Source organism: Aptenodytes patagonicus, chromosome 10, assembly GCF_965638725.1.
Source record: "Aptenodytes patagonicus chromosome 10, bAptPat1.pri.cur, whole genome shotgun sequence".
Lineage (NCBI taxonomy): Eukaryota > Metazoa > Chordata > Aves > Sphenisciformes > Spheniscidae > Aptenodytes > Aptenodytes patagonicus.
The window spans coordinates 12,450,556-12,477,324 of NC_134958.1; the positions used below are offsets into that span (position 1 = coordinate 12,450,556).

Consider the following 26,769-nt stretch of genomic DNA (forward strand, 5'->3'; position numbering starts at 1 on the left):
CCCGCGAGGGCGGTGGGCGCTGTGCGCAGGCGCGCGGGAGCCCCCTGCCGCCTCGGGAGCGGCGCGGCGCGCGCCATGGCGGGCCCCAGCCTGCGGCCGCACGTGCACTGGGCGCAGCGACACCGCGAGCTCTACCTGCGCGTGGAGCTGAGCGACGTGCAGGTACCAGGGGGGGGGCGGCCCCGCCCCCCACGGGGGGGGGAGACCCGCCCGCGGACCCCGGCGGGGGCTGTCCCGCGGGCACGGGGAGGGCGCCCAGGCGGCCTCGCTCCGTGCCGGCGGGTTTGCAGGCGGGCCGGGAGGGGTGCCGGGAGGCTTAACGGCAGCGGCGGGGTCTTGCACCGCAGGGAGGGCGGGCCGTGCGCGGGGGTTTGGGGGAGCCGGTGCTCGGCGTGGGTGCGCGAGCTGCCGCCTAACGCCGCTTCTCCTTCTGCAGAACCCGGACATCACCATCGCCGACAACGTGCTGCGTTTCAAAGGTAGGGGCTCCGTCCCTCGGGGGCTCTCCTGCAAAGCCACGCCTGCGCCAGGCGCCTGCTCGCTCAGCCTGGCCCGCCCGGCTGTGCGGCGTCCCGGGAGGAGAGAGCGGGGTGCCCGCAGCCGCGGGGTGCCCGGTCCCCATCGCTGCCCTTGGTGGCAGCGGCCGAGCCCTGTGCTGGGTGCCGGGCGTGTATGGATGCATCATGACACACAGCCAGCTACAAACCGCTGTGTTCCGGCACTAGCAACGGTAGCAGGTTGTATCTTATCTAGTAAGAAAAAAACCCAACGTCCCCATATTTAAATATCAGTGAAATTTCCATATGTCTTTGCTATCCTGTCTCAACTGAACCCCAGAGATAACTCGCAGCAATTTTTCCTTTCACAAAGACCTGTGAGAGGAACTGTTATCAAACCTCTGCATCGGGAACTAGCGCTCGATTTGACAGGTAAAGCAGATCTCTTCCTAAAAGATGGTTTTGTTCCAGCTGGGCAGCTGCACCTTGCAGCACTGTGGAGCTCGTGCTGGTTGGCTTGTCCGGGTAGCACTGAGGATATGCTGTAGCTGTTTTTATTTGGGTTTTCTCATTTATTTGGTGGTTTTCTTTAAGATGCATTGTCTAGGAAATGCTGCCTCCCCAGTGAGCCACAGCCAGGGCCATTTGATAGGGGGGTGTTGCGCATCATGATCACTTCAGGATCAGTTTACGGTGTGGAAGGGTGGAAATTAAACTCAGTTGCAGGTTTTCGGAGCCCTTCCAGGGACAAGACCTGCGTATGCGGGAAATGAGAGCTGAACACACCCTCCTGCCATTGGGAGGGGACTCCCCACATCATGCTCCTGCAGACCCACCAGAGACCGGCCTCCCTGGGTGCTCGTTCGTTGGTGTGGAGGCTGGATCCCCCAAAGGCTGTCCAGCGCAGAGGATTTCCAGTCTGAATCAAGCTAGCTGTGAGCAGCCTTTTGGGCCCCTCTTTTTGGGAAGCTTGCACGCTGCCTTCCTGCGAGCAAGGACCCTCTTCCAGCGTGACGCAGAGTTGCAGCAGCTTTAGCTGCAGACTCCAGCGACCACACCTCTGAGCAACATTTTGGGCTGTTTGTGTCTTCCCTGTTATCATGTGGTTCCCTCTTGCCTCCCAGCAAGGCAGGGGAAGCACTGTAAATAACCGCTGAATATTTCTATGTATGAAGCGTCCTTTGCCGGTGGGGTGTGTGGAACTGGCTAGGACCTTCATGCTGACTGTTAATTCTTGTCTTTTAGCTCAGGGTCATGGTGCTAAAGGAGACAACATCTACGAATTTCAGATTGAGTTCCTAGAACCGGTTGAACCTAAAGTAGGTATTTTTACTTTTCTAACTCTTGCAAAGAAAAAGTAATTTTTTAAAAACTTGAAAGGAAAATGGCTGTGTGTAAAGTCCGTAATATGCTGTTTAGATTTTCCTGGTGACTCTGTAACTGCTGCAAACTAAAAGCTGCCTGTGGCAGTCCTCTGTCCCGGTGCTCAGCCACCATCCTGCCTTAACGCAAATCACCTCACTGGAGATAGTGCTTGCATGGGTCAGCTCTAATAGAAACAGGGCCTTACATGTATCGGTTGTTAAACAGTAGTTGTAAATTTTTTTAAGGATTTAAAGCAGCAAAATAATGGGAGAATCTGGCAACGTGTTGTCTGATGCAACCTTGACTGGAGAGCAGGGGAATGCTGTGCTGCAAAGTGTCAGTGTGATGTTTCCTGGCTTCTTTTGCAGCCTGACAAAATAAAGTCATGAAAACATGCTTCTGGCTTATGCAGATTTCTTAGGTTGCCAGTACAGATACACTGTGGCTCCTCTTGCAAAATCTTTTCTTAATTGCTGTCGTAGTCAGATAGGAGAGCTTGGCTGGAAGAGCAGCACCTTTGCATTACTCACAGGTGGCTGTAAAGTCTGTCTTTACTTCTCAAAGCTGTTAGAGGCACAGGAAAACTCGGGGCTCTGCTCCCAGTGCAGGATTTGTGCTGCTTATTCCTGGCTGCCTGTTGGGGATAGCTGCAGTCAGACTGGGAGCCACCATTCACCTCTGCTGCTTCAACAAGGGAGGAGACCGTTCCCTTTGTGCAACACAGCAAGGGGCCGGAGGGTAAATTTCTAGGGTCTGGTCATCCTGAAATTGATGTTGAACCGAAACTTTCCTGGGGAAAGGCATCCCCAGCTCTACGCTGCTGTCAGCAGGCGGGTTTATTGTGTGGCTCCTACCAGGTATTCAGTGGCAGACAATGAACATCTCTTGATTCCAGGATCTGGTCACCAGTTTGTCATCTGTCCTGTAAAGCAGCAGCTGCCTGGTCCACAGTGTGGGGAGAGGTGCCCACCACTGCCCATGCTTGTCCCCTGTGCTGGCAGACGCAGGCTGTGCTGGGAGCCAGGCCTGGAAGGCAAGCCCTTGCCTCTGCAGAGCAGCCTCCTTCCAAAAGTCTAGTCGCTCTGAGTCACCGTGGAAGGGGCTGCGAGCCTGCAAGAGGATCGATGCAGTGAAATCTGTGTAACTACAGGTGGTCGGGACTGGGAAGTATTGCAGTCCAGGGTTTTCTCTTTTAGCTTTGATGTGCACCATGAGTGCCGCTTGCTGGTGCCAGGCTGGCCACCAGCGAGAGATGGAGCCTTTGACAGGCAAGGATCAGGCATTGGTAGCTGTAAATTACAGCTACAGCCTTCGGATGTCTTAGGAGCATCCAGACAGCCTTGAGAGAGCAGTGCTGGTGTGACGTGCTCAGTTAAGAACGCAGTTCATGGCTCTTCTGCATCAGTTTCAGCTGGTTTGAGAGGCAGTCCCATGCAGAGCACCCTGGTGTAGGCTCGAGGTGTGGAGGGGTGCGATGATGCCAGTAAGGGTGGGTACCCAAGGTGACAATGCTGTGGGCTGTAAGGATGGAGGGGTTCTGGGGTGCCATTATGCAGAGTGTGGTCGTGGTGGAGAGGGCTCATGGGGTGGTAATGACCACACTGTTAGGGCCATCAGCTAACCATTGTCTCCAGGTGTTTCCTAAGGCTATTAGCTCTTCTTCTCACTGTAGCAGATGTCACATGGGGTCCCCTATTTTGGACAGGGACCTGTGGCTGATGGTAGTGTTGTTTTTACCACTGGTTAGAGGAAGTGGATGGTTCACAGTACTAAATGCGGGAAGGTCTAAAGCCAAGATCATGGGTTCTGCCTAGGAAGGCTAGCACCAGGGTCTGTGCTAGCTCTTTGTAGTGGGATTCAATGGTGCTGTGTGGTACAGGCAGGCTTTCAAGCCGCTTATCAAGTCCTACAGTCGTCACAGTTGCCGTCTTCAACTGGGCTGCCCTTTGCTTCCATGCCTTGGGCGGCAGAGAGATGCTTGTGCTGCAGCAGTCCATGTCATCCCTGCCTCCTTGACAGGGAAAGCTTGGGTATCAACCCAGTCTCAGAGCTTGTTTCTTAGGACTTTTGCTGATGTATGCTTCTGTGCCTGCCCTCAGCCTGTATGCAGGGTGACTCAAAGGCAGCTGAACATCACTGTGCAGAAAAAAGAGAGTAACTGGTGGGAGAGACTCACCAAGCAAGAGAAGCGCCCACTCTTCCTAGCTCCTGACTTCGACCGCTGGTTAGATGAATCGGATGCTGAAATGGAGCTGAAGGAGAAGGTCAGTCCTGTGGGCACATGTAGTGTGTGCTGCCAGCTACAAAGCAAGGATAGCTGTTAAGAACTTGTGTTCTTAAATGAAGTTGTCTGGCATGCTGATTGTTACTGCTGTTTCACACAGATCCCATGTAGAATTGGTTAAAGAGTTAAATTGTGAGCAGGAGTTCAGAAATAGGCACATTTCTGGCTAGAAAGAGCAGCAGCTTGAATCTGAACTGGTGGCTGTTGCACTAGCTCAGCACTGGCCAGGGCCTGCAGCCAAAGGCTTGCACCCCTTGCACGACGCCTTTGCAGCCCTGTGTCCCGATCCATATGAAGATCATATAAATGTGCCATACGGAGCCCAGAGATGCCAGTCCCGGGCATTGCTTGTCTGGAAAGCAGGGTTTCTAAGGCCTTCCTGAGCCACTGGGCTGGCCCTGACGGTGCATTCCCACCATCTGGTAAGCTCGAGCAGCTTACTGCAGCAGGGAGGTGAAAGACCGTCTTGGAAAAGACTTGAACAGACGACATTTCTGCAAATCTGTTTTACAACAAATGCTGCCCTGTTCTCCTCCACAGCCACTGAGCTTAGCGTAGAGGAGAAAGGGCCGCTGCAGTGCCGGGAGCCAGAAAGCACTAGTGAAGGGCAGGCAGCGAGCCTGGGCTGGATGTTCTCAGTTCCCTTCAGGTCAATGGTGGATCATGAAAGTTTTAAGGAAGAGCTCTAAGAAACAGTAATAAGTGAGAATTAACACAGAAAACAGTAGGCTTTTTCAGCAAAAGCATCTAATTACTAGAATAAAATACATAGTGAGGGCAGGATAACTAGTTAACACCCTCTAGCTTTTACTATATCATAATTTCTGGATGATGAATGTGCTGTTTTATGCAGGTGAAAATTTAAGCGCTCTAGCAACTGGCTGCTTAGCTGAGTTTTAAACCCACTAGCTTTGCAGCAGTATAGTTAATAAATCACTTGCTAATTACAGTATCAGTCTTTAAAACCTTATCCTTCATCTTAAGGAAGAAGAAAAGATTAACAAAATGAAAATAGAATCCAGAGTCCCAAAAGACCGTAAGTAACCGTACGTTTTTAGTGTGTAAGGTGGGGTTTAGAAAGCTTCTGTCACTCTTATACGCGAACCTCAACTCTTACGGAGCAATTTTGACTGGCTTGGTGCATCTTGGAGGGGGATCTTTGTATTGTGAGTTATTTAGAAATTTAATAAAAATGGACTGCAGTTTCCAAGGAATTTAAAAAACCTGACTAGCAAGAATTGAGTTCTAGCAGATGGCGGTAAAAGCAGGCAGAACCCACAGTGCACACAGCAACCCTTTCACTGCAATCAATAGCTTCCCTTTTTCTTGTAAGCTTTATTCCCACACAAAGCCTGGTTTGCAGCTGTACTCTTTGCAGAAGTGTTACCATTGTACTCTGATCACCTGATGTGTTCATTATTGATTTTAGCTTTCAAACACCTGAAGAAGGGATACTTAATCATGTATAATCTTGTACAGTTTTTGGGATTCTCTTGGATTTTTGTGAACATGACAGTACGACTGTTCATCTTAGGAACAGGCAAGTAATAATATTTTATTTACATCGGGGTCTTTGTTTTGTTTTTTTAGTGTTGTTTTTAATACTTTCTAAATAGTTAAAACTAAAGGAAGACACATTTAGGAAACAAAACTGTAAAAGCATCACCAAAGCATGCAACAAAAGCCTCTCAAAAGCCATCACAGTGTCAAGGATAGGAAAATACTGACCTCTGGTAAATCACAACTGCATATTCCGATGAATGATACTTGTACTCTGCCAAGATTACTTCTGAAGAAATCAGTTGGAGCAAAATGTCTCGCTCACTGCAATACTAGTATTTTTGAAAATGAGACGGGCAGAATATTTTGGTTTTGAAGTGAGAACGCTTTACACTGTTGAGGTACAGCGCTATCGCTTTTTTTGTAAAGTATTTACTGAAATAGCTCTTGATCCTTCTGTGTGTGAAACGGAGCACTTGAGCAGTGTTTCTGGCCTAACTGCTGCGACTTCAAGATAAGGCCTATAAAGAAGTTACATAATTACGCATAACGGTTTTTGAAATACAACTAGAATCCTGTTATCAAAAGCTATGCTGCTGCGCCAGCTTCCTGAACTAGAAATTCATTTGTTCTCTAAAATGGTTTCCTGTGTCTTACAGATTCCTTCTATGATACTTTTCACACTATTGCTGACATGATGTATTTCTGTCAGACCCTGGCATTAATGGAGATCATGAATTCACTAATAGGACTAGTCAGATCACCGCTGAGACCTACTGTAGCGCAGGTAATATATTAAAATTCTTCTCCTTGCTCCCCCCATGTTTAAAGTAAATCTCTATTTTATGCAAGCATTGAGACTCTCCTAAAATATGTGATACAACCTCACTGGCACTGGACTAGAGAATATATTATTCAAGAGGCAGGAACTCGTGCTTCCCAGCCTTAGCTGTGGCAGGCTGTTTTCTTCCATCACCTACGTAAGATACTTCAGGACAACAAAAGCAGGAAGAGGCTGATGAAAAGTACATGATTTTGATTTGGTGCCAGGGCCTTTTTTATCCTGGTTGTGGTTGTTGTGCATAAAAATGAGGATAGATGATTTAAGACTAGGTCCCTTGGATTGCACCTAAATACAGAGCAAAATGCATGCTCGTGAGAAGCAGGTCACAGCTCAGCTGCACGGTTAGTTATGTGCTCAGCATATGTTTCGGGCGTGAAGAGTAGATATCCTGCGTGTGTTTGACAGCAAGGACTTGCTCTTTCTTTTGATGAAGAGTGTGACTGTTCCTTAATTTGTTTTTCTTAAACAGATATTTGGAAGAAACTTTGTTTTGTTTGTTGTCCTTGGAAGCTTAGAGGAAATGCAGAGCAAACCTGTGGTGTTCTTCATATTTTATTTCTGGAGTATCATTGAGCTGTTCAGGTTTGTGGGATTTTTCCTCTAGCAGATGTGTACAGAACAACGTGGTTGTTCCCAAGAACTCTTTAGAGAAGGTTTTGATCCTTGTACCTTTTGGAAGAGTGGCTCTAGTGCATTGGCCCCAGAGGGTAAAATCTCCTTTAGACACGGACTATCACAGCCTTCCTAGGTTGCTCCATCTGCCAAAAGCTGGGACAAGGCTGGAGTCTGAAAATAATACTACCCTGAACCTAGGGAAACCTGTTGCTTTTTTTCTTGAGGGTTCTGTTGTTTTGAATTTCCATTGTTAAGTGAGTGCACTATGCCCTTTTTCTCTTTCAAAAGAAGTATTTGGAAAGGTTTATCAGGCAAGCCAGGCAGTTACATTCATCTATATGGTCAGAATAATAGCATTAGTTCTGTAAACTGCCAAATAAGGGTGTGTCCATCATGATCTAGAGGAACGATTTTTGAATATTCTTGTGTCATTTGGGAATTACGTTGACTATTCTATAGAGCAGATATATGCAAGACTAATTCTAGCAGCAGCTTCCATTTTAAACAGTGTCTGTTTCTTCTCACGCTGAATTGGCTTTAGGTATCCATATTACATGCTTTCATGTATCGGTATTGAATGGAAACCACTAACCTGGCTCCGTTACACTGCCTGGATCCCTCTCTACCCTTTAGGAGGCTTGGCAGAAGGTATGTCCGAAAAAGACATTTTAATAAACAATGGAGTCAAGGCTGGGCAAATAACTCAATTTTTGGTTTGGCTGCTGGACTGAAAAAATCATGTAATAGAACAACAGATGAACTGCCATTTGCTTTGAGCTGAACCAAATGTAAGCATTTTTGTCTTTCTTACTGAATCAAATATTTTTTTCAATTTGATGTGAAAAGAAGTCTTCCTTTTGGGCACTGGAGAGGAAAGTAAAGGCAACAAAAGGTTACCTGACAAAGTGACCAAGCGTGTGCTGCAGTCCATGGAAGCAGCACAAGACGACAATGCTCGCTTGCCTCCGCTGATCCAAAGCAGTGTATTTGCTTTTGTCTGCTAGACCTGACTTGGTCAGCCTAGCTTGGGTTCACACCAGCTCACAGATCTTGACGTTATCTTGTAAATCATTGCACAGGACAGGCAGGGGCCGATTCTTCCTCTGAAAGCAGCGTAGCCTGTTCTGAGACAGGCATGGTGCTTCCCAGATAGGGCTCTGCTCCCTTTCTGCTTTGAGAGTGACTGGTCCGTGGAAGAAGCAGGCACCTAGTGTTCTTGCTGTAGCCCCTGTGGGCGGAGGGGCCTTACAGTGACCTCTTCTGTCTTAACAGGTCTGGATTAATTTTAATTTTTATTTATTTAAGCAGCATATCACCGCCTAGCTTCTAGTTGTAAGAAATGTGTTGTGATCATACCTGTCAGAACCTGTTTCTATGAGCCAGGAGTAGGCTTGAGCATTGCCCAACTTCAAACAGAGGAAAGACTACGCCTGTTTCATTGCTGTGGGTTTTCCTGCATGGTAAATGCTGCTGGCATGGGCCCTGCAGGCTACAGTTGTGTGTGAGAACAGTGTCTCACCAGGCAAGTTCACTGCGCTTAGACTTTCATAGCTGAACTGCTATACTGCCTCAGCTAGCTGCTTTCCATCATACTGCATGTTTTAAAAAAAACAGCTTTAAAATTGGTATAATTAACAAGAGCTAGCAGATAAGAAGGGAGTATCCTGAAAAAGTTGGAGTGGGCTGGGAAATTGTGTATTTTATCTGTGTTTGATAATGATGGTGGCCTTCTGCTTTCAGCTGTCTGTATCATTCAATCCATTCCAATCTTCAGTGAAACAGGGAAATTTAGTCTGGGATTGCCAAATCCACTGAACGTCACAATCCAGTTTTCATTTTTGCTTCAAATATACCTTATAGCCTTGTTTTTAGGTAAGATATTTAATTGTATTTCTCACTATTGAAATAAAAAGGCCAGTTTCCTCTGAATGAGTATATTTTTCAAAGAAAATTGAATTCCTGCATCTTGGGGATCATGGCAACACAAAATTGCTTGAGGTTAAGCATTATCCTTGCTGCTTGTTTATGTAAATTTGTCACTGATGGAGGGGAACACATCTGCAGTTAGCACTGGTTAGCCCCCCAAGAAGGAGACCTTGGTAACAAGTTAGCGGCATTATCTACGGATCACTTGGGTTAAAAGAGTAATTTTTACATGTATTTATAACCTCAGTATACTTAGTTTCACCTTTTACATGGTATTTTGAGTTTTGGAATGATTTAGTGGAAATCTAAACATAATTTCAAATTAAAGCAATGTTTAACTAAACTGCATTATAATCACTAGTGCAACATGAAGTCATGTTTTTCCGGGAAACAATATAGAAGGCTCTTTAAATAGTAGTATATTTGAAGAAGAGTGGTGCTTGATACATATTTGGTTTCTGGTGTTACATTTTTAAACATAATGTAACTGTTTATGTTATGTTAACATAACATAGTATGCACACCCAGTCCATTTGGGTATCCACAACTCAGTAGAATCTAACCTAGAATTTTAACCTAAACTTTCACTAGATTTCTTCCCTTTCACAGACATTGCTTAAAGAATACCTTTAATCAAGTTTCACTCTGAAATACCTGTTTGATCCTTCCCCAGCTCTGCACAGCCGGTGTTGTAACTTTTTAAAAGTGACAAACCAACCTTCTGAGCAGCCCGGTACCAAACAGCCTGTGCAGCCACTCCTGCCTCACCCAGCAAGAAAAAAACTTGCATTACCTTTCAATGCTACACACACCCTTAAACCATCGCTTTTTTTGTGTGGTGGTTGGTTTGTTTGTTTTTTGTTGTTTTTTTTTAAATTTGGTACAGCCATCTAGCATTAAAAAGATGCAATAATGTCCTACCTAAACACTTCATTCTTTTTCAGGGGTATATATAAACTTCTGTCACCTCTACAAGCAAAGGAAACAGCACCTCGGACCAAAGAAGAGAAAGATGAAGTAAAGGAGGACTGCAGTGCTTTCTTACCTAACTTATCTCAATGACAAGATAAGCCTCTAATTCTTACAGTTTTACCCACTGTAATGTAAAGAATTTTGTAAAATTAAATGATCACGCTAGATTTCATGATTTCATAGTGAATTCAGGTAACATTCCCGTATACTGTATTTTGTTCCCTTTCAATCATGTATGCATGGCATTTACCATTGAACAGTAACATTTAAGCTTGTGTCCTGTCAACTACCATATTAGAAAGAAATCCTATTATCTGCATATAATATGCTTATAAACAGTGGAGCAGCACTACATAGAAATAGTGTTTATCTTTTAATTGGGTATTTGCTCTTTCAATATTGCATGCAGATAGGGCTTCTGATGTCGGGATATACTATTAGCTGGCACATGCTGTTCCTAGGGTGGATCTGGATGGCAGGAGGAGCACAGTCTGAGACTGCTGTGAATGGTGTTTGGGTGTTTATTAACGGTTGGGGTAAACTTGCTCAGCACATACCCCCCTTTTCTTCTGCAGCGTCCTGATGCTGCGGAATTAAAACTGGAAGTAGCTAATGTCGATTTAAATGCTACCAACTTAGTCTGTTTCTAGTTTAGCCTTAACAGAATAGGAGCGCTGTGTGGATCCTAGCATTCCTGTAGCAACGCATCCTTATCCAGTCATTCTGTGACATGGTCAGAAATGCTTTCCTGGTTGGTAATGCAAGCACTGAAACATAACAAAGTAAGGAAACATAGGTACCAGCTTTCTCCTAGCATGTGAACCTGAACGGAACTCCATCCCACCCATGCAAAGGAAAACGTGGAACTGTCGTGGGAGACCGGGCTCCTCTGATCATTCCTGGCAGGGCGGTAGTTCCTGTATTTATAGCCTTCAGAAAGGCAGTAAAGATTGCTTTTCTACTTAAACTTAGGGGTGCAACTGAGAATTTGGTGTATGTATGTGCTTTGTTGGCTGGTCCCTGATGGGATGGAGTAGTGGGTCAAAATAACCGTGTATTATTTTGATAGCATGTATCAAATCTCAGTAAGGGAGATCCCACGCAGGGTTTGAAGGGGCCCTTTCCTCTGTGCTTGCTTTAAACAGCAGCAACAACAAAAAAAGAGAAGCTCCTCCCACATTCCAGGTCATCTACTCTCTCACCTAGAAACCTTTGTTTCAGTTGACTTTATATCAACATGCCCTTCTTCACACCTAGCCTCCGGTATTTAATTCCAGATCCCTCTGGCCTCCTTAATCCAGTTTAGAAAATGTACGAAAAGTTTGCTCTACACCGTATTGTGGTTATGAACAGGTTGCTTCACAATAACTGCCACCACCCCCAGGGCAATACAAAGCAATGCCAGCAATCCAGAACAGGCACTGAAGTTGAGATTAGCTTAGTGCCATGTTACTGTTTATCTTTTTCTACTGTAAAACAATATCCTCCAGAAAATTTATTTTCTCTATTAAAGGTAACAAACAGCTTAATGTTTGTGATACGGACCCAGTGATTGTTACTGTAAAGGAAGGGAAATAGTGTTATATGGAGATTTTAACAAAGAATTGGTACAAGCTCCATGCTGCATTTCACAAACGTGTTCTGTCAACAAAAGGAATGATGCAACTTCTCTTTAGGGATACTTGAGGCTCGCACTCAAAGGAGAGTGCAGCTTACTTTACTCAGAAGAGTTGAGCATTATTTACATAGTATTTCACTATAGCACACACTGTACCTGTTTGAAGTATGTCAAAGGATTGAATTAGCTGAGTAATGGAACAGCAAGGATCACTTTCATACTTTAATTTCTCCACTGGGCATTTAAACTTCTGTTATGAAATCCATATGTATTAATACATGGTATTTCTCAGTGAAATTGTGGTACCTAGTGCAAGCTGTCATGGATCTTACACTACTGAATTTTAATCCTTCAGAAAGAATGTGTTTCTATAATAAAGATTTACAACCAAATTTTGCTTTAGTTCACTTGTTTGTTCTTTCCCTGAATGTGAGCAGTTGTATAATTTAACTCTTGTGATAAACAGCTGGGAGCCGAGCCTTTACCAGGTCAATGTTTTAGGCCACACAGCCTAGTTGCTATGAAAATGGAACAAATCTGACTTAAATTTTCATGAAGAATTACTCTTTATTAATATTACACAAATAAAAAACGTCTCACAAGATTAAGTTACTTTCACAAGCATAAGCACGGCAATGCAAGTGATAACTCATTACGGCAGTACAGACTGGCTTTCAAGTTGGGCATAAAATTAGTGACAACACCCTGAAATTAGCTGTGTATCTGATCTTGCACAGCGATTCTCACATGTTTTCTTTGGACTAATCAAGTCAGTGTATAAAGTATAGTAGCTGCCTTTTAAGATACTTTTACCAGTGAGTTCAGTTATGTAGTAACCGCATTTTGGGGAGACCAAAAGCCATGAGCAGTCTGCTGCCTATGATGGCATTTTCTTTCTCTCCTCGCATGTACTGAATAACTTCCACCCATCATCCAACACAGTAATTGACTTTGGGACACTTTCCATAGTTTCCAGGTCTGACTAAAGCCTCCACAAACTAGCTACATTTATTTAGAGAGCACTGATGCGGGTAAGGGACCGCATTTTCATAGGAAGTTCTCCAAACAGTAATTAAACAGGCCCTAGAAAGTAAACGGGACAAGAAAATTTGAACCACTTGAGTCTTAATCTATAGAAGTTCCCTAAATGGAGACTTCACATTCTTTCAGTGCTGCTACTGGAAAAGTCTGTCTGCAGCGGAGCAATGTTATGATCATAGGCAGCATATTCCGATGCACCAGTACTTGCCACTTTAAGCTGCTGAGCAGCATGTGTGAGCTGAAACGCTGCATCAGGATGAGCCGTGTCAGGAAGCAGGGTGCATTCCCGCTCCAGCATGTCTGCCACACCTTTCAAGAGGTCCAAAAAGCCAAAGGCTAGAGCTGCCTTTCGTAAACGATTAAGTTCCTGCAAAGAAGGAAAACTCCTTTTAAAGCCACTGTAAGCCTTTTTACATAAAACATGGTTTTCTTACTTTTTTTTTTTAAAGGCAAGCTTATTCACTTAGAGGAAAATAACCTGAGTGATCAGTACAGCTGCTGGAAACTGCCCAGTTGCTCACGAGATAAAAAATGCTTCAGGGCTGAAGATGATTGATAGTGGCACAACTAAACAGTCGGTTTTCCCTTGATCCCTCCTATAAATCTTCACTTCTCCCTTTTCCCTTTTGTGCATTCAGTTATTGTACCTGCCTGTTTTGTCTGTGTCCCAGCTGGGAGCAGCCTCCAACTTAGCCTTCACTGACTGCTGCCTTTAACCACAGTGTCCAGCAAAATGTATATATATTGATTTTCCTTCACTATAAACTGACAAGTGCTTATGTGCATTTAGGCAGGGTATTCATTCTTGAAGTCTCTGGGGGCTACAATAACAAACTGCTTCAGCACTAAGCTTACAAGGGGAACAACAATTACCTCCAGCTACACTCTAGATTATGGATTATTACGATGTGGCCAAATGTGCCTGGAATTTTGTCTTTCTCTGCTTCAGTTGTAGAAAAAATGTAGGAGATGTTTTCAGACTCAGAATGACATCTGTGTTCCTATTCGTCTCTCATCCCTCTATTTCTGCCTGGACAACAGCATAAAATCTGCAAAGAAGTTCACCACTGAAGTAGCAGGGATCATGAGGGGCACCTGCAAACATGACACATCTATACCACCCTGCCAGAGAACGTGGTGGCAGGAAAACCAGACCCCCTTGTCTCACCTTAACTAGTCTGTAAAATAGACCCAGGATGTCTCCTTTACAGAACCATGTATATTTTTGCAGAGCCCTACAAACCGGCACAGAACATACCACAGACACAGACAGTATTGTTCCTCTGTCAAATGCACCGCTATCACTGTGGATCAAATTTGGGCTGGCCTGAAACGTTACTCACTTTATAGAAGGTTTGAGTTTTTTCAGGGAGTTTCCTTGCATTTCTCAAGATCTTCTGTACATCTGTCTGCAGAAAAGAAAAAAAAAATCTTGGCAACTGCTGGGGAAGCTGCAGAAAAAACCCTCAACTATTTATTGTTAAATTATCCTGACCATGGACAAGACTGCAGCTCACAAAGGCTGCAACATAAACAGTAATTATACTAAATCCAATAAACTAAGCCAGATGTTACACTGGAGACACAGCTTTCATTACACAGAAAGCTACGCTTTCTGATTGCATTTTAATTATGACATTTTAAGAGGCAGCGTTTATAAAAATGAAAGAAAAGCAATAAAGCAATTACATTAAACAGACAAGACACACACAGACTCCACTTTGCTGGTAAGATGGCTACTGGTGATCAAGGTAAAGCATCAAGTCCAAAACCTGTATCACTACCTGGAGGCCACTTGGTTTAATCCATACGGTAACATTCTGTGCATAACTGCGCTTGTTCTTGGGTTGCAAGGGGAAAGGGCTCCTATTGTCATCCTCTCCGTAAGGATTTTCTTTCGCATCTGGGAGAAAAAAGAAAATAAACAGACTTAACTAAGATTTGGCACGGTCATTCATGCAACACTGAATGTCTAAGAGTTATTCAAATGAGTGTGACGAGTACCTGAAATGGGTCCAAGCTGTGCCATCTTCCCCAGCCATGGAAGGGGCTCAGGACCAGGTTCAAAGAGCGACATCATGAGGTTTGATTTCTTCTTGCTATCAGCTTGTGAATAGAGCATTCCATACCACTCTGGCCTATTGAAAAGAGCAAATTCCAAAGGCTGAAAATCTTTTGCCCCTCTTTGCCTAGAATTTGCCTCCCTCCCACTGTGTAGAGGCTCACTGTTTGCAATTTATACTGGCAGAAACATATCCACAATTAAAAATCCACAGCTTTGTCTAGCAGTGCAGAGTTCTGTACAGAATACAGATATAAATAAGCATAATTTACAAATAAAGCATAAATGAGCAAAGTAAGAGATTTTTCAGGCAGACATCCAGCTCCATACCCCAACTGGACGACAGCCACCATGCCTTCCACTTTCAGGCTGCCGTGTAGTAAAACACAGAAGTTGGGGATTTTCCCGGCAATCTGATTAGCTGAATTCTCATCTTCGGTGTCATCTGTGATCCCAGGGCCCACCTCATCACCTTCTGGGGAAGAATAAAAGCAAACAAAGAGACAACATAAGAATAAACTCAAACACACTAGTTCAATTTCCATTACACCACCCTGTATTTTCTGCCATGTAAGAGTTAATTAATACTTCTGTAGAACGAACAGCTGCTAAATGAGCTGTTTGGACAAAGTGGCACTATAATGTTATATAAATATTCCACTGCATCCTACTCACAAAACAGTTACCAAAAAACTGCAAATAAAACCTCAGCTTTGAAGAAACTAGAAGTGAAATGAAACGGCACCAAGAGTCTGGCAACAAATACACGTCTGCTGCTGAACCAAAAGCATCCTGAATTTCAAGTCCTCCTCTCCTATGCAATTTGTGGTCATTATGAGAAACTTACTATGTTTTAGCAGCTGGAATACAGCTGTGATTTAACTGTTAATATCTTCTAAGGTGAAAGGCCTAGCAGGATAAGAGTGTTAATAGAGAGATGAAAGCATATCTGGAGCTTTCATTCCTCTTTACCAAGAGAAATCCCACTTTCTCTTTGCTCCACTCCAAGGCCATGACAAAAGGAAAGGGGAAGTCCTTCTTATCACAGGCTGATGCACACGTCCTCAAAGCCTACACCAGTCATTTGTATAGATACATATATACTTGGCCCCAATGAGCAGCAATTAATGCTCAAGTACAACTGAGCAATCTAGTTGTGATTAAGATCAGATTTTTCACAACAACAAATCATTCCAAGAACCAATTAGATGCAGGCATTAAATATTCATCTTGCACCACATACTTCATGGCCCATAAATATTTTTACCCTTAAGTTTAGCATGTTCTATTAATAATGATGCTATGAGGACACTGTTCCCTCTATTAACTTTCTAAACAACACAGTAGTCAAAAAAAGAAAGAGCTTATGTTCAAGGTTTTAATTTTAATGAAACCACACAAACATGTCTTTAGAGACATCTGGCATTTTGATAGAGCATAAAACCTGTGCTTCTAGTCTAAACCACCACAGACATTACAAAGGAAGTTTAAGGCAATTTTTGCTAAAAGAAACAAAACTTGCTCACCTCTGTTAAGTGCAATGGGCAGTACCAAGTGTCTGGACAGGACAGGAGGGCTAGAAATGTCAGCTATATCCACAAAACCAACAATTTCCAGATCTGTGGGGAGACAACAGGTTTAAGTCAGATTTGGAAATAGCTGAAATGTATTCAGAGTCAATTTAACATTACAACTTGTTACACCACTAAGTTTTCTGAAGCAGTGACTAGAGGTAGCACAACAGAGCCCCAACCTTCATTGGGGTTTCTAGATGTCAGTAAGATACAAACATTCATACATAATACTGTAACACTTTAAGATGAGAACATAATTTCCATCACACACATACTGTTGTCCCATGAACTGTGCTGCGAGACAAATACAGAATTGTGCACGTGTTTTTTACACTGTACCCAACCTACTGGCATTTTAAATTCAAAAGGAGAGAAAACAAAGGTTTTCTTTAAGTATAAGGGTGTAGCTAGACTAAACCAAATCTACTAGCTTCCAGCTGGCATCACAGAACCTGCAGGAATTCCCATTCAACTCTCTGGCAGGGTTAGCCCCAATGGGGCATGTTCCTAGGACTGGGAAGACTGAGTTGTGGTTCTTGAGTTTTATATGCCCACTGGAAGTTTAAATGCAGCTCTACCTCATACAGACTTGTGGGCATTTGCTGGTAAAAGACTGAGGCAGCCATGTCCTTCATGCTCAGCCTTGTCCGATTTCCTCCCCACTTCTTGGCTGCGAGAAATGTTGTATCAGGTTCATGTCTTTTAGCCACGTGAAGGTTTTGGTGTGTGGCTTAGGCCTAGCCTTTGACCAGCTCTACACTGGCAGAGGTGTAGAGAGTACCTGCTTTGTAAACTCTTCCCTACCCGAAGCATGGTGACACATGTTGTGCTCTAGCTATGCACACATGTCCATATGTGTATGGCACAATTAGAAATTCAATGCATTTCCAACCTGTACTGCAGCTGGAACTGGAAAGCACAGTCTTCTCCTTGACAGCCCAAGCAAAGGACCTGGCCCAAAGGCAATTCAATCCATTTTTCTCATAGCTGAACAATGAACAGTTGATTAAAGCCATGGAGGAATTCAGGGGCTGAGCACACCATACGCTGCATTTTAATGCACACAGAACAAAATTTCCTTCATGCCAAATTCCCATCTTTGGAATGACAGGAGGAACTCTAAGACTGAATGCAACACAAAGCCTCCCTCATCAAGACACACTGCATGCTCTTTTTCTTTGCTTTTGCTATTTTGGTACAGACACACTCATTCCTATTTAAACAGTATGCAACTACAAATAAGAAGCGATCACACCCCAAATGAGAAATGTTTTTTCTCTTGCAAATTATAAAAAACCCAAAGAAATCAAGGCAGTCTTGGTGGCAGTAATTTCTGGGTTGCAGTTCACTTCTTTGCAAAATTTTACCGCTATTGTGTCCTTATTCACATGCACATTTTATTGATGAACACAGAAAAAAAGAAGTCTACAGGACAGATCAAGGGAATGAAATTGCCCGTAGAGCTAGAAACTCACAAAAAAGAAATTATCCGAAAGGACACCTGGGCATACGATCTAACCAAGTCATTCTCTTTGCACTTCCCAAATAGCACAAAGCCAGCAGGAACTCCCATCAGCTCCCTTGCAGAGTTAGCCACATTGGGGTGTCACTGAGGTTGCCAACCTTTAGCTCAAGAGCCACAGCACTCTACTGCCTGACTGGAAAGAACAACAAAACATATGTGGCCAAGTGCACTGCTGAGGACCTGAGAGCAATTTTGATGCTACAGTTCAAACTTAATTCTTAAAGCAGAGCAGTGAAGTTCAGTGTATTCTCTCCAAGAAGCGTACCTAGCCATTGGCAAGTCACAGGCATGGGCTATCTACAGACTACCTGCTGTTCATGGGTGAAGTGTCCACTAATGGGAGGGCTGAGAAAGGTTTGCTTTGCACAGCTGTTTTTAAAAAGAACTTGGTATTGGTAAGAAGTGCCAGGATGACAGACAAAGATTTCATAAATCTCAAACTTTACTTGCGCTGCCTCACCAATTCTTCTCGACTCCACTCCTAGTGGATTCCTTGAAGAAACCTCCAGAAAGATGCTAGTTTGTCTCACCTGATAATACAGAGCCTTTCTGATAAAGGCAACTCTAACACAAAATGCAGCCCCTTCTTCAACACGCCTCTCCTATCCTCCATGAAGCTTATGAGGGTATTCATGGAAAGCAGCCTGTGGCTGTCTTCATCAGTCTTTGCCCCTAGAAATTGGCACCCTGAGCTTTGAAAGTGCCTCTACTCTACTCCAGCCCTTTCATCAGGTACACATGGCTGAAACAGGATGATGTTCTTGTCCCCCGGTGCCACATATACCAAAAAAATTACAGTCAGCAATTGATCCTTGTAGAGAGAAAGTGGATGAGAGAGTAACTATACAGGATAAGAGGTGGTAGTGAAAAGGTAGAAATCAAATGGATTTAAGTAAAAAAGCAATCGAAGATTTGTTACCTGTATTAATTGCTTTAGGAATGGGGTCTATTTCCTCATCTATAATGAAAGGTTCTGGTCTGGGAAATACTTGCACATCAGATGTTAAGTGGCCACACTTGAGAACAGCATGGAATGGTGTATAAGCCAGGTCTATTAGCTTTCTAGAACACGATCAGTTATTATTAAGGAAAACATAATACATAGCAAATGAAAATAGTTTGTCTAAAGCACACTAACTTAGCTCCCAAAACTTTTTTTTTAACTAGAGTTAATTCAATAGTTCTAGCATTGCTAAATTACGAAACAAAGCAGCATATTATCACACTGATGGCAAACTAACAATAATTGTGGAAATTAGTATCTTCTATCTGCTAATCATAAACAGATGCTATGATTTGGTTACATAATGATTAAAATAAATATTGACCTTAACCAGTGAAGGTCAAGATGAAAATACAGTTAACAAGATCATAAACTAAAAGAAAAAAAGGTTAATTAGAACACCTCATATCATCAGACTTCTTATTATATTTGTTTTCCTTTACAGATACTAACTGGAAACCTTCACAAAGGCATATTATCTACAAGTCTACTAACCCAAACATCGACTGTACATTCTTCAGGCAAAGGGGTCCATCAATGGTGAAAATTTGCCCTTCCCCATTGTTTAAATCTATGAGCCGTTCCAGGCAGTCTAAGGAATCCGTGCTTTGAAGCTGTAAAGAAATAAAGTGAAATGTTTTTATTAAGTTTTCTTTTTACTCTCTTTTTATTAACCAGTATGTTTTCAGAAAATATACACAACACAGCAAAAAGTATCTGACTGGATGCTATCATGATTTTTTGTTATCTCACTCCTTTCTGAATAAACCAACACTCTTGGTCTCCCAGGAAATGTACTCCTTATGTTGCATTTATATTACACCAGATGAAATAATCATAGAATATCTCGAGTTGGAAGGGACCCATAAGGATCATCGAGTCCAACTCCCAAGACATTGCTTCATCATGTTAGATTCTGCTTTGAAAGCAGGTTCAAGCAACCAAAAATCCCAGAAGCTCTCAGTCTTCAGGAGCACAGGAATGCCTTAACTAGTATAACATTTTATTGGTAATGCTAAGTTTCCAGCACCTTCAGGATCATATAATTTTTAGGAGGGAAGGCAGATAGAATTCTTTTTGAGAAGTTCTTAGAGAATGCTTGTGAAAGCACCTAAACTTATCAGTAATAGAAGATTTATTTCAAACATTTTCCCAGTTATTCTGATGTTTAAACAATGCTTCAATCCATCAGCTTAATCAAGAGGATCATCCTTGATAAAGACCTTGAAGCTGAAATATCTATTGCATGCCTAAGTAGAAAATCCTTCTGTGATAGACAGAAGAATATAGGTGTCAGGTCAAAAGCAATGCTATTAATAAAACCTAATCTAAGGAACTTCAGTCTATATAGGCTTCTTTTTAAACATTTTTTATTCAACAGAATTCTAACTACTGTGAAGATTTTTAAAGCTGATACTGAGATTTTCAAAGGTACCTGAAGAGAAAGAAAACAGTCACCTTTCCTTCAAAACTAAGGGAAGTTGGCTTGAACACTGGCTTAGAGACTTTAGAAATTTACTCACTCACATTTCTACATAAAGCTATTGCTGTTTTAAGTGTTGACCATCTTTGCAATAGAAGTAATTAATTCAAGAATTTAACTGTAGATTAAGAAAAGACCCAAAACCCATTCAATGTCATTAATGCAGTAAAGGTAGTAATATCAACAGAGAAATAAAAATTGCATAATATCCCCCAAGGAGAAACTGACATGATTTGTAAAGATTATGATAATAATGCAATAGTAGTAGATAATAATAGTGCAGTAATAAACTTTAAAAAAGATACTACAGTTAAATTTCACCGAGTAACTAACGCTAAGCACCAGAACGTCAACTAAACTTTAAAACTAAGCACAAGAACATCAAAGTATGTTTTGTGCTGACCCGATCATTAGTTCAGAGAAGAACAGTAATTATCCAATGTAATAAAGAAGGTGGTATGTGTTAAAGGCATCACCTCTTCGAGATTTGCCATGCACATGACATACAACTTGGATGGGAATGGGAAAGGCAACGGAAACCGGTTGCTTTCACTTCGCTGGTTGTGAGTAGCTAGTGAGTGCCGTAGGGAGCCTCTGCCGATCCCCAAGCAGCCATCAGTGACAAGAACAACCTTGAATGAAAGAGGATAGATTAGCATTTCCAAGTAAAGACACACCTCTGTCTGCAGAGGGCAACTATACACCAACACAATTCAGTAGCCTTCCTAGCAGCACGCACTTCTACACTGAAAATCCCGGCTCACACGGGGATTTCCTCCACTGAGCTGGGGAAAGAATTGCGAGTAAAATTTCCAGAAACAGGTACATAAATGAGAAATTGAAGGTTTAACCATTGCAATTTAAACTACGTGCATGGTAAATACACATTTTTTTGTAATTAGGCAACTGCACTAAAATGTCAATTTCATAGCCAGAAACACACCATACTGTGCATAAACATGGCCATTTTTAAGTGTACACTAGAAAAACAGTGACTATACAGCCAAAAATGCAGCCTGCTGCTGCTGGACTCAAGAACTTCGGGTTTTATTTATTTATTTATTTTCAGACGGAAGATAAAGGCCAACTATGACCATTTCTTCTGCAGAATCTGGAGGGCAACCCAACTTCCGCAACAAGCCACAGAAGCCACACAAAAGGTGGTATTAATTACCCTAACCCTTTGCAAACAAATACAGCTGCAGTATGCTCACATTTTGCAGCAGAACTATTAAAGCAAAAATACGTATTTTTCCATTCAGTCGCACGTCCAAAGTCACTCCTTGTAGAAAGCTGCACTAACAGGTTATGCTGAACAATGGAACTATTTTCACTCAGCTGAGACCCAGTCATTTCCAGAGTAGTAAAACAGCTGCTCTTTCAACACTGCACAGCAAGAGCAGGCATTATTTTTGGCTGAGAGGTAAGGAAAATTAAATCCAATTGAAACTCAATATGTAACTGCTACGTCCAGATTTGTATTCTCTCTTCATGCTCAATCTCTCCCTTTTGCAGTCGCTTCAGTTACCATCTGAACTGTTGCTCACCTGTAATGTTTTTCACTATTACAAGATTCCGCACAGTACCTTCCCCACTGCCTTTCATCAGCCCAGCACCTGCAGTTCCAGTAAAATGAGCCATGACACAAACGAGAGACCAAGTTGCTGAGGTCTAATCTATGCTTGGTTTTTACATCCTTCTGGTTCTTTGCTTTGAATGTCTGCTTTTCCAAGGTGCCTTTTATCCTTGCTAGACTATGAAACATTGCCTAGACAATAAACCTCTATCCTTTTTCTCCTTAAGGAATATTGCTTGAGACATCTTCCTAGCTCGCTGAGCTGCAAAATTACTGAACTTAAATCCTAACACGAAGAGCAACAGGCTCTTAAGTGTCTCAGAAAACTGAGGGCTAAAAGCAGACTTTGCCATAAGAGGCAGGAAATTCAGAAGGCTGAGAGCTGCAAGGGCTGAATGGAGTGTGTGAGCAGATGCATGCCAAATGACTCATTAGGGAAAGAAGACAGATCAACACACACTCAGCAGTAGTCCCATGCTGTTGCTTGAGACCTGGAACTGTTACAAGCCCTGGAAACCATCAGGTACTGGAGGAGAAAGGTTACTGTATGTGTGACGATATCCTTTCCAAACTGAGTGAGGCTCCTGGCACAGAGATTGCATCCAGATCAAATGCCAAGCCTCCAAAATAGTACTCTTGGGCCGGATTTTATAATCCACTCCACTACAATAATACGCTGGACAGGAAGCAGTCTAGTTTTTTGCTGCTGAATATTTTAATAAAGATCACCTTCTGTTCATATTCCAAATATATCCAAAATACTAACTCTTTGTCTTCCTGTAGCACCAGCGTGCCTGAGAGTATTCAAAGTTTCCAAATTACATTTACGTTTCCATCTGCAACTTAGAGGGAGTACTAAGTATACGTTGGATCCTAAGAACAGTGAAATCAGTCGTACCTGGCAAGGAATTGCTGCACCCCATTCCTGCTGGACAATATTACAAACCCCCAGCAGCGCTGACTCTAGACAGGTTTTGTCATAATCATCCATGTTACTTAGGGCTTCCTGTAAAGACAAACACCACTGTCATTGCTGGGTGAAATATCACTACCAGGAAACACAGAAAAGTTATTCACAGTTCTGTGGTAAGTCGGTATGTTTGCTTTGCGTTGTAACACAAGGTGAAGTGCTATGTTCTTTTATACAACCTGCAAAGTTAAAAAAAAAAAAGAAAGATACAAGAAATAGCAAACGATATCATGAGACAACAATGAAAGCGGACTTTGAAGAAACAGTAATTTTACAAACACAGCTCTTTGGGAGAAAAAAAATCCTTTGCATGTCTCAAAGAAACAGTAAAGTCAAAATTTGAAGCAATGCCTAACATGAAACATTTAGCTTAGAAAATCCTCCCAGCTGTCAGAGCAACTTTAACTTCTTAGGGATTCAGAAAGTACGCCACAAGGAGCTTGTCTCACAAAAACTCTTTGGCAGAGAGAGTAACAGAATCCAAAACTCCTATCTGCATCCTGTTTCTATAACCATAAACCAGCTTTTCTCCTTAAAATAAAAACTTCACACTTAACACAGCATCATAACAAGGGTGCAGCTGTAAAACTAACATGCTAGAGGAGTTTGGCTGGATTCGTGGCTTTCAGAAATTCCTCAGATGAACTCTTAGTGGCAGGGGGAAGTAAAGCAAACAGAATGCACTGGCATTCATCTGCTAAAATGCAAACGTAACAGACAATATCTTTTAAAATCTGTATGTTTCACAACTGACAAACCTAAAACGTGGTGCCCTGTGACAGTGACATACCATTTTGTCTCGATACTAGGCATGATAACCGGATACATATGTACAATTTTTACTGGATTCAGAGACTTTCAGTGCCTTACTGCATTCATATGAAATTTCTTTCTTGGACTTTATCCCTTCCATTTTCTCCCAACTTCCCACTGCATCTGCGAGGCCTAAAATCACTTCATTCTCATTCTTGCCCTGCTTCAACTGGTACACACTCTTAAAAGCATCTTCTCTATACCAAATCACTTGACTCAGAATCTTTCTAATGGTCCTGTCTGCTGCATCATTTATCAAGAGCAAATCAACAACTACAGACAAAAGTGTGAACCTCACAGAACCACTGGCATTTTTAAGAGCTTCATCAGGCAGCCCTTTCCTTCATCCCCACTTTTAACTTAAATAACCGCACTCCAGAGGTCACCTGCAAAGGTACAATTTGTGAAGTAGAAAAACGTTTCAAATGCATTGACTTCACTTATCCTTAAAATACAGATAAAATGCTCAATTCAAGACGTTGTGCACAGGACGATATGAAATCACACAATTTCACCATGATTTGGAAACATGCGTGGGGTTTTGGTTTATTTTTAAATGCTGACAGCTTACTGCTTTTGTGTTTCATGCAGCCTACCTGCAGCGTGTTGTAATCTCTCGTAAAGGGCACCATCAGCTCCCAAAGTGATGAAAACACCACCAAGGCTGTGAACTCCAGCTTGTAGTTGGTCGCCATGTGCTCAAACAGCATGGTCAGGCCATGAACAGCCAAGTGTTTCCGCTGGTACTCCTCGGAGCCCTCCACCGACACCGGCCGTGTCATGGAGAGCGACACGTCCATCACCACCACCGTCGGCATGATGAGCTGCTCCTCTCTGCTACCGTCGCGGAGAACAGTGATCCCCTGCATGGAGGGGGAAGAAAAAGGCCACACGATTATTGAAGCTGCACTTATGAGGCAACGCGTCTCGCCCTCTCAACTGACCCCACTGTGCAGCAGGGGAAGTGACAATTACCCTTTTCCCCCCCAAAACGTGGGATTTAGCACAGATTAAGTCAACAGATCTGCTCCTGAACCACACACAGCACATCCAACCGCTGTAAAGGCCTGGAAACGGTGAGCGCGGCCAGGGCTGAGTCTCGAGGAGGGAAAGGGAGCAGCAGGGGCACCCCGAGGGCCGAGGAGAGGCCCGGGAACCCCCAGCAGGCAGCCAGCCCTCCCTCCCAAGCCTTCCCCCTCAGCGGGCCCTCTCCCCGGAGCCTTCCCCCGGGGACGGCCCGGGGTGTTTCGGGGGCTGAAAGGCGAGCGAGGCGAGAGGGGGAAGGGAAACGGTGCCGCTCACCCCCAGCCCGCCGTGCCGCCATGGGTCCGTCGCAGAAAGCGTCCCCCCCGGAACGCGGCGGCCGAGGCGGGAAGGGGCCGGGCCGCGGCTGCCGGGCGCCGCTCCCCACGGCCCCGGCCAGCCTTTCCCACAGCAGGCCGCCCCGCGGGGGCGGCCGGGAAAAAGGGTGTTTTCAGCAGTAAAAGCAGGAGAAGTCTGTAATACTGCATACGTTAGGGAAAGCAGTTCAGTTAGGTGCCCGTATTGTGGAAAAGTACTGCCACCATGAAATAGACTGCTATGCACAGAGAAGAGTTTATGCGTAAGCGTCCCAACGGGCTAGTGGGCCTCCTTCTCCCAGCTCTGTAAACGTGGGAGTAAGGATAGGGGGTTCAATAAACTCCGTTGCAAAGCTCGGATGTACCCCTGCAAAACTGTCTATTCAGACAACAGTTTGCTTTAAAATTATCAAATCATCACTTTCGAATTCCCCTGTAACAAATCTGCTGATTGGATTTTCATGAGCATTATATCTTTGGCCGGGAATGTTGTTGTTTCTTCCTTTGTGGAGCTGCACCGTATCAGTGCCGCTTGGTACGAAAGAGTTACTGACACCATCCTCGGGTGGCTCTGCCAGCGAGGGGCTGGGCCCTGCAGCGTCCCTCTGCCTCGGTGATCGTGGTGCAGGAGCTGAGGGATTTGTCCAGGGGACAGCGGGTTTTAAACCTCCCTCTGGCATTGCGAAGTAGACTCATATTGTGGCAAAGGCCAGCAGAGCTGCTTGTCTGGTCAGCCGTACGAGATGCCTCAAAATGAAGCTACGTGTGAGTTGTCTTGTTTAAGTGACCACTGGTCCATGCAGGGGACCGGTGTGATTTACCCCCGCTGCTCTCTTCCATAGCTGCCGTGAGAACAATACGTGTCTCATGGTTGGCACTTTCATCTGGTAGTTTGTAATGGAGATAATCGCCTGCCCTTATACTGAGAATAACCTGTAGTAGCAGACAAAGATATTGGCTTCAGAGATAGACCCAAATCTATACAATACTATTTAATCTTCTTAGGGACTGCAGGTATTAAACTGGATTGGCTATTCCTCCAGTAATATGTCCTTCACACCTGACCCTCTCTTGTATTAGAACTCCGCCAGCAGAGGCATCGTGAAAATGGGATCATTTTCATCTGCCCCTCTCTCTCTGCAACAGCATCTCCCATCTGGCTGCTAAGTATCCAAGAAGCTTCCAGCACTACGCTCAACCCTTGGTACTCCTCTTCCTCTTGGACAGCACCTTTGGAAGGTAAGCTGTGGAGGTTCATTTGATTGCTTCAGATCTCTTATGACTGAGACAGTCCAACCAGTGAGAAAGGAGTTGATCAGGAGCTGACCTGTAAGAGAACTGCTAAACTTACAAGACTAGAGAAACAAAGAGGCTGATGGTCAGGTATTGTGAAAGGCTGGAGAGCTCTTACAATTGATCCTAGCTTTGGATATGTTTCTGCTTGCAAAAGGTCTTTTAAGCAGCTCATTTTGGAGAGGAGAAGTAAAAACAGTGTTTAAATAGGCATGTGTGCATACGTCTTCTGCTCTGTGTGTCATTCTTTTTACTCTCTTATCTTTGTTAGGAAGGGTTATTTTCTAATAGTGTGCAATTTGTTATACATATTATGCAGTTCTGCCATATGCATGCTTTTGTTCTTTTTACATATGAAAAGCAAAGCTTATATCATCTATTTATCTAGGTGTACTCCCATGACCCTCTATTACTGTTGCCTTAGTGATCCTCCCAGCTATTTAAAAGAAGATAATAATGCCTGTCTTG

At 43.5% G+C, this 26,769-nt stretch overlaps 2 protein-coding genes across 3 annotated transcripts; one reads left to right on the forward strand and one right to left on the reverse strand.

Annotated features, from left to right (window-relative positions):
• The first annotated feature begins 57 nt into the window (after window positions 1-57).
• Window positions 58-12,013, forward strand: HACD3 (3-hydroxyacyl-CoA dehydratase 3). The gene is made up of 11 exons (XM_076348084.1): window positions 58-162; window positions 437-479; window positions 1,743-1,816; window positions 3,962-4,126; window positions 5,131-5,182; window positions 5,576-5,686; window positions 6,306-6,433; window positions 6,960-7,072; window positions 7,647-7,753; window positions 8,846-8,977; window positions 9,976-12,013. Exons 1-11 carry the CDS (start codon window positions 76-78, stop codon window positions 10,050-10,052), a joined length of 1,089 nt encoding a protein of 362 aa, XP_076204199.1. The 5' UTR covers window positions 58-75; the 3' UTR covers window positions 10,053-12,013.
• Window positions 12,014-12,163: 150 nt separating this feature from the next.
• INTS14 (integrator complex subunit 14) lies at window positions 12,164-25,059 on the reverse strand. Of its 2 annotated transcripts, none has more exons than XM_076348083.1 (12): window positions 24,971-25,059; window positions 24,265-24,531; window positions 22,784-22,891; window positions 20,786-20,941; window positions 19,322-19,440; window positions 18,743-18,885; window positions 16,251-16,343; window positions 15,055-15,199; window positions 14,667-14,800; window positions 14,447-14,565; window positions 14,006-14,071; window positions 12,164-13,029 (listed from the first exon to the last, which is right to left on the reverse strand). In XM_076348083.1, exons 2-12 carry the CDS (start codon window positions 24,484-24,486, stop codon window positions 12,778-12,780), a joined length of 1,557 nt encoding a protein of 518 aa, XP_076204198.1. In that variant the 5' UTR covers window positions 24,487-24,531; window positions 24,971-25,059; the 3' UTR covers window positions 12,164-12,777. The 2 variants fall into 2 exon arrangements, with proteins under 2 accessions (XP_076204198.1, XP_076204197.1); XM_076348082.1 differs by lacking the exon at window positions 24,971-25,059 and adding an exon at window positions 24,644-24,769.
• Between the last annotated feature and the right edge of the window lie 1,710 nt (window positions 25,060-26,769).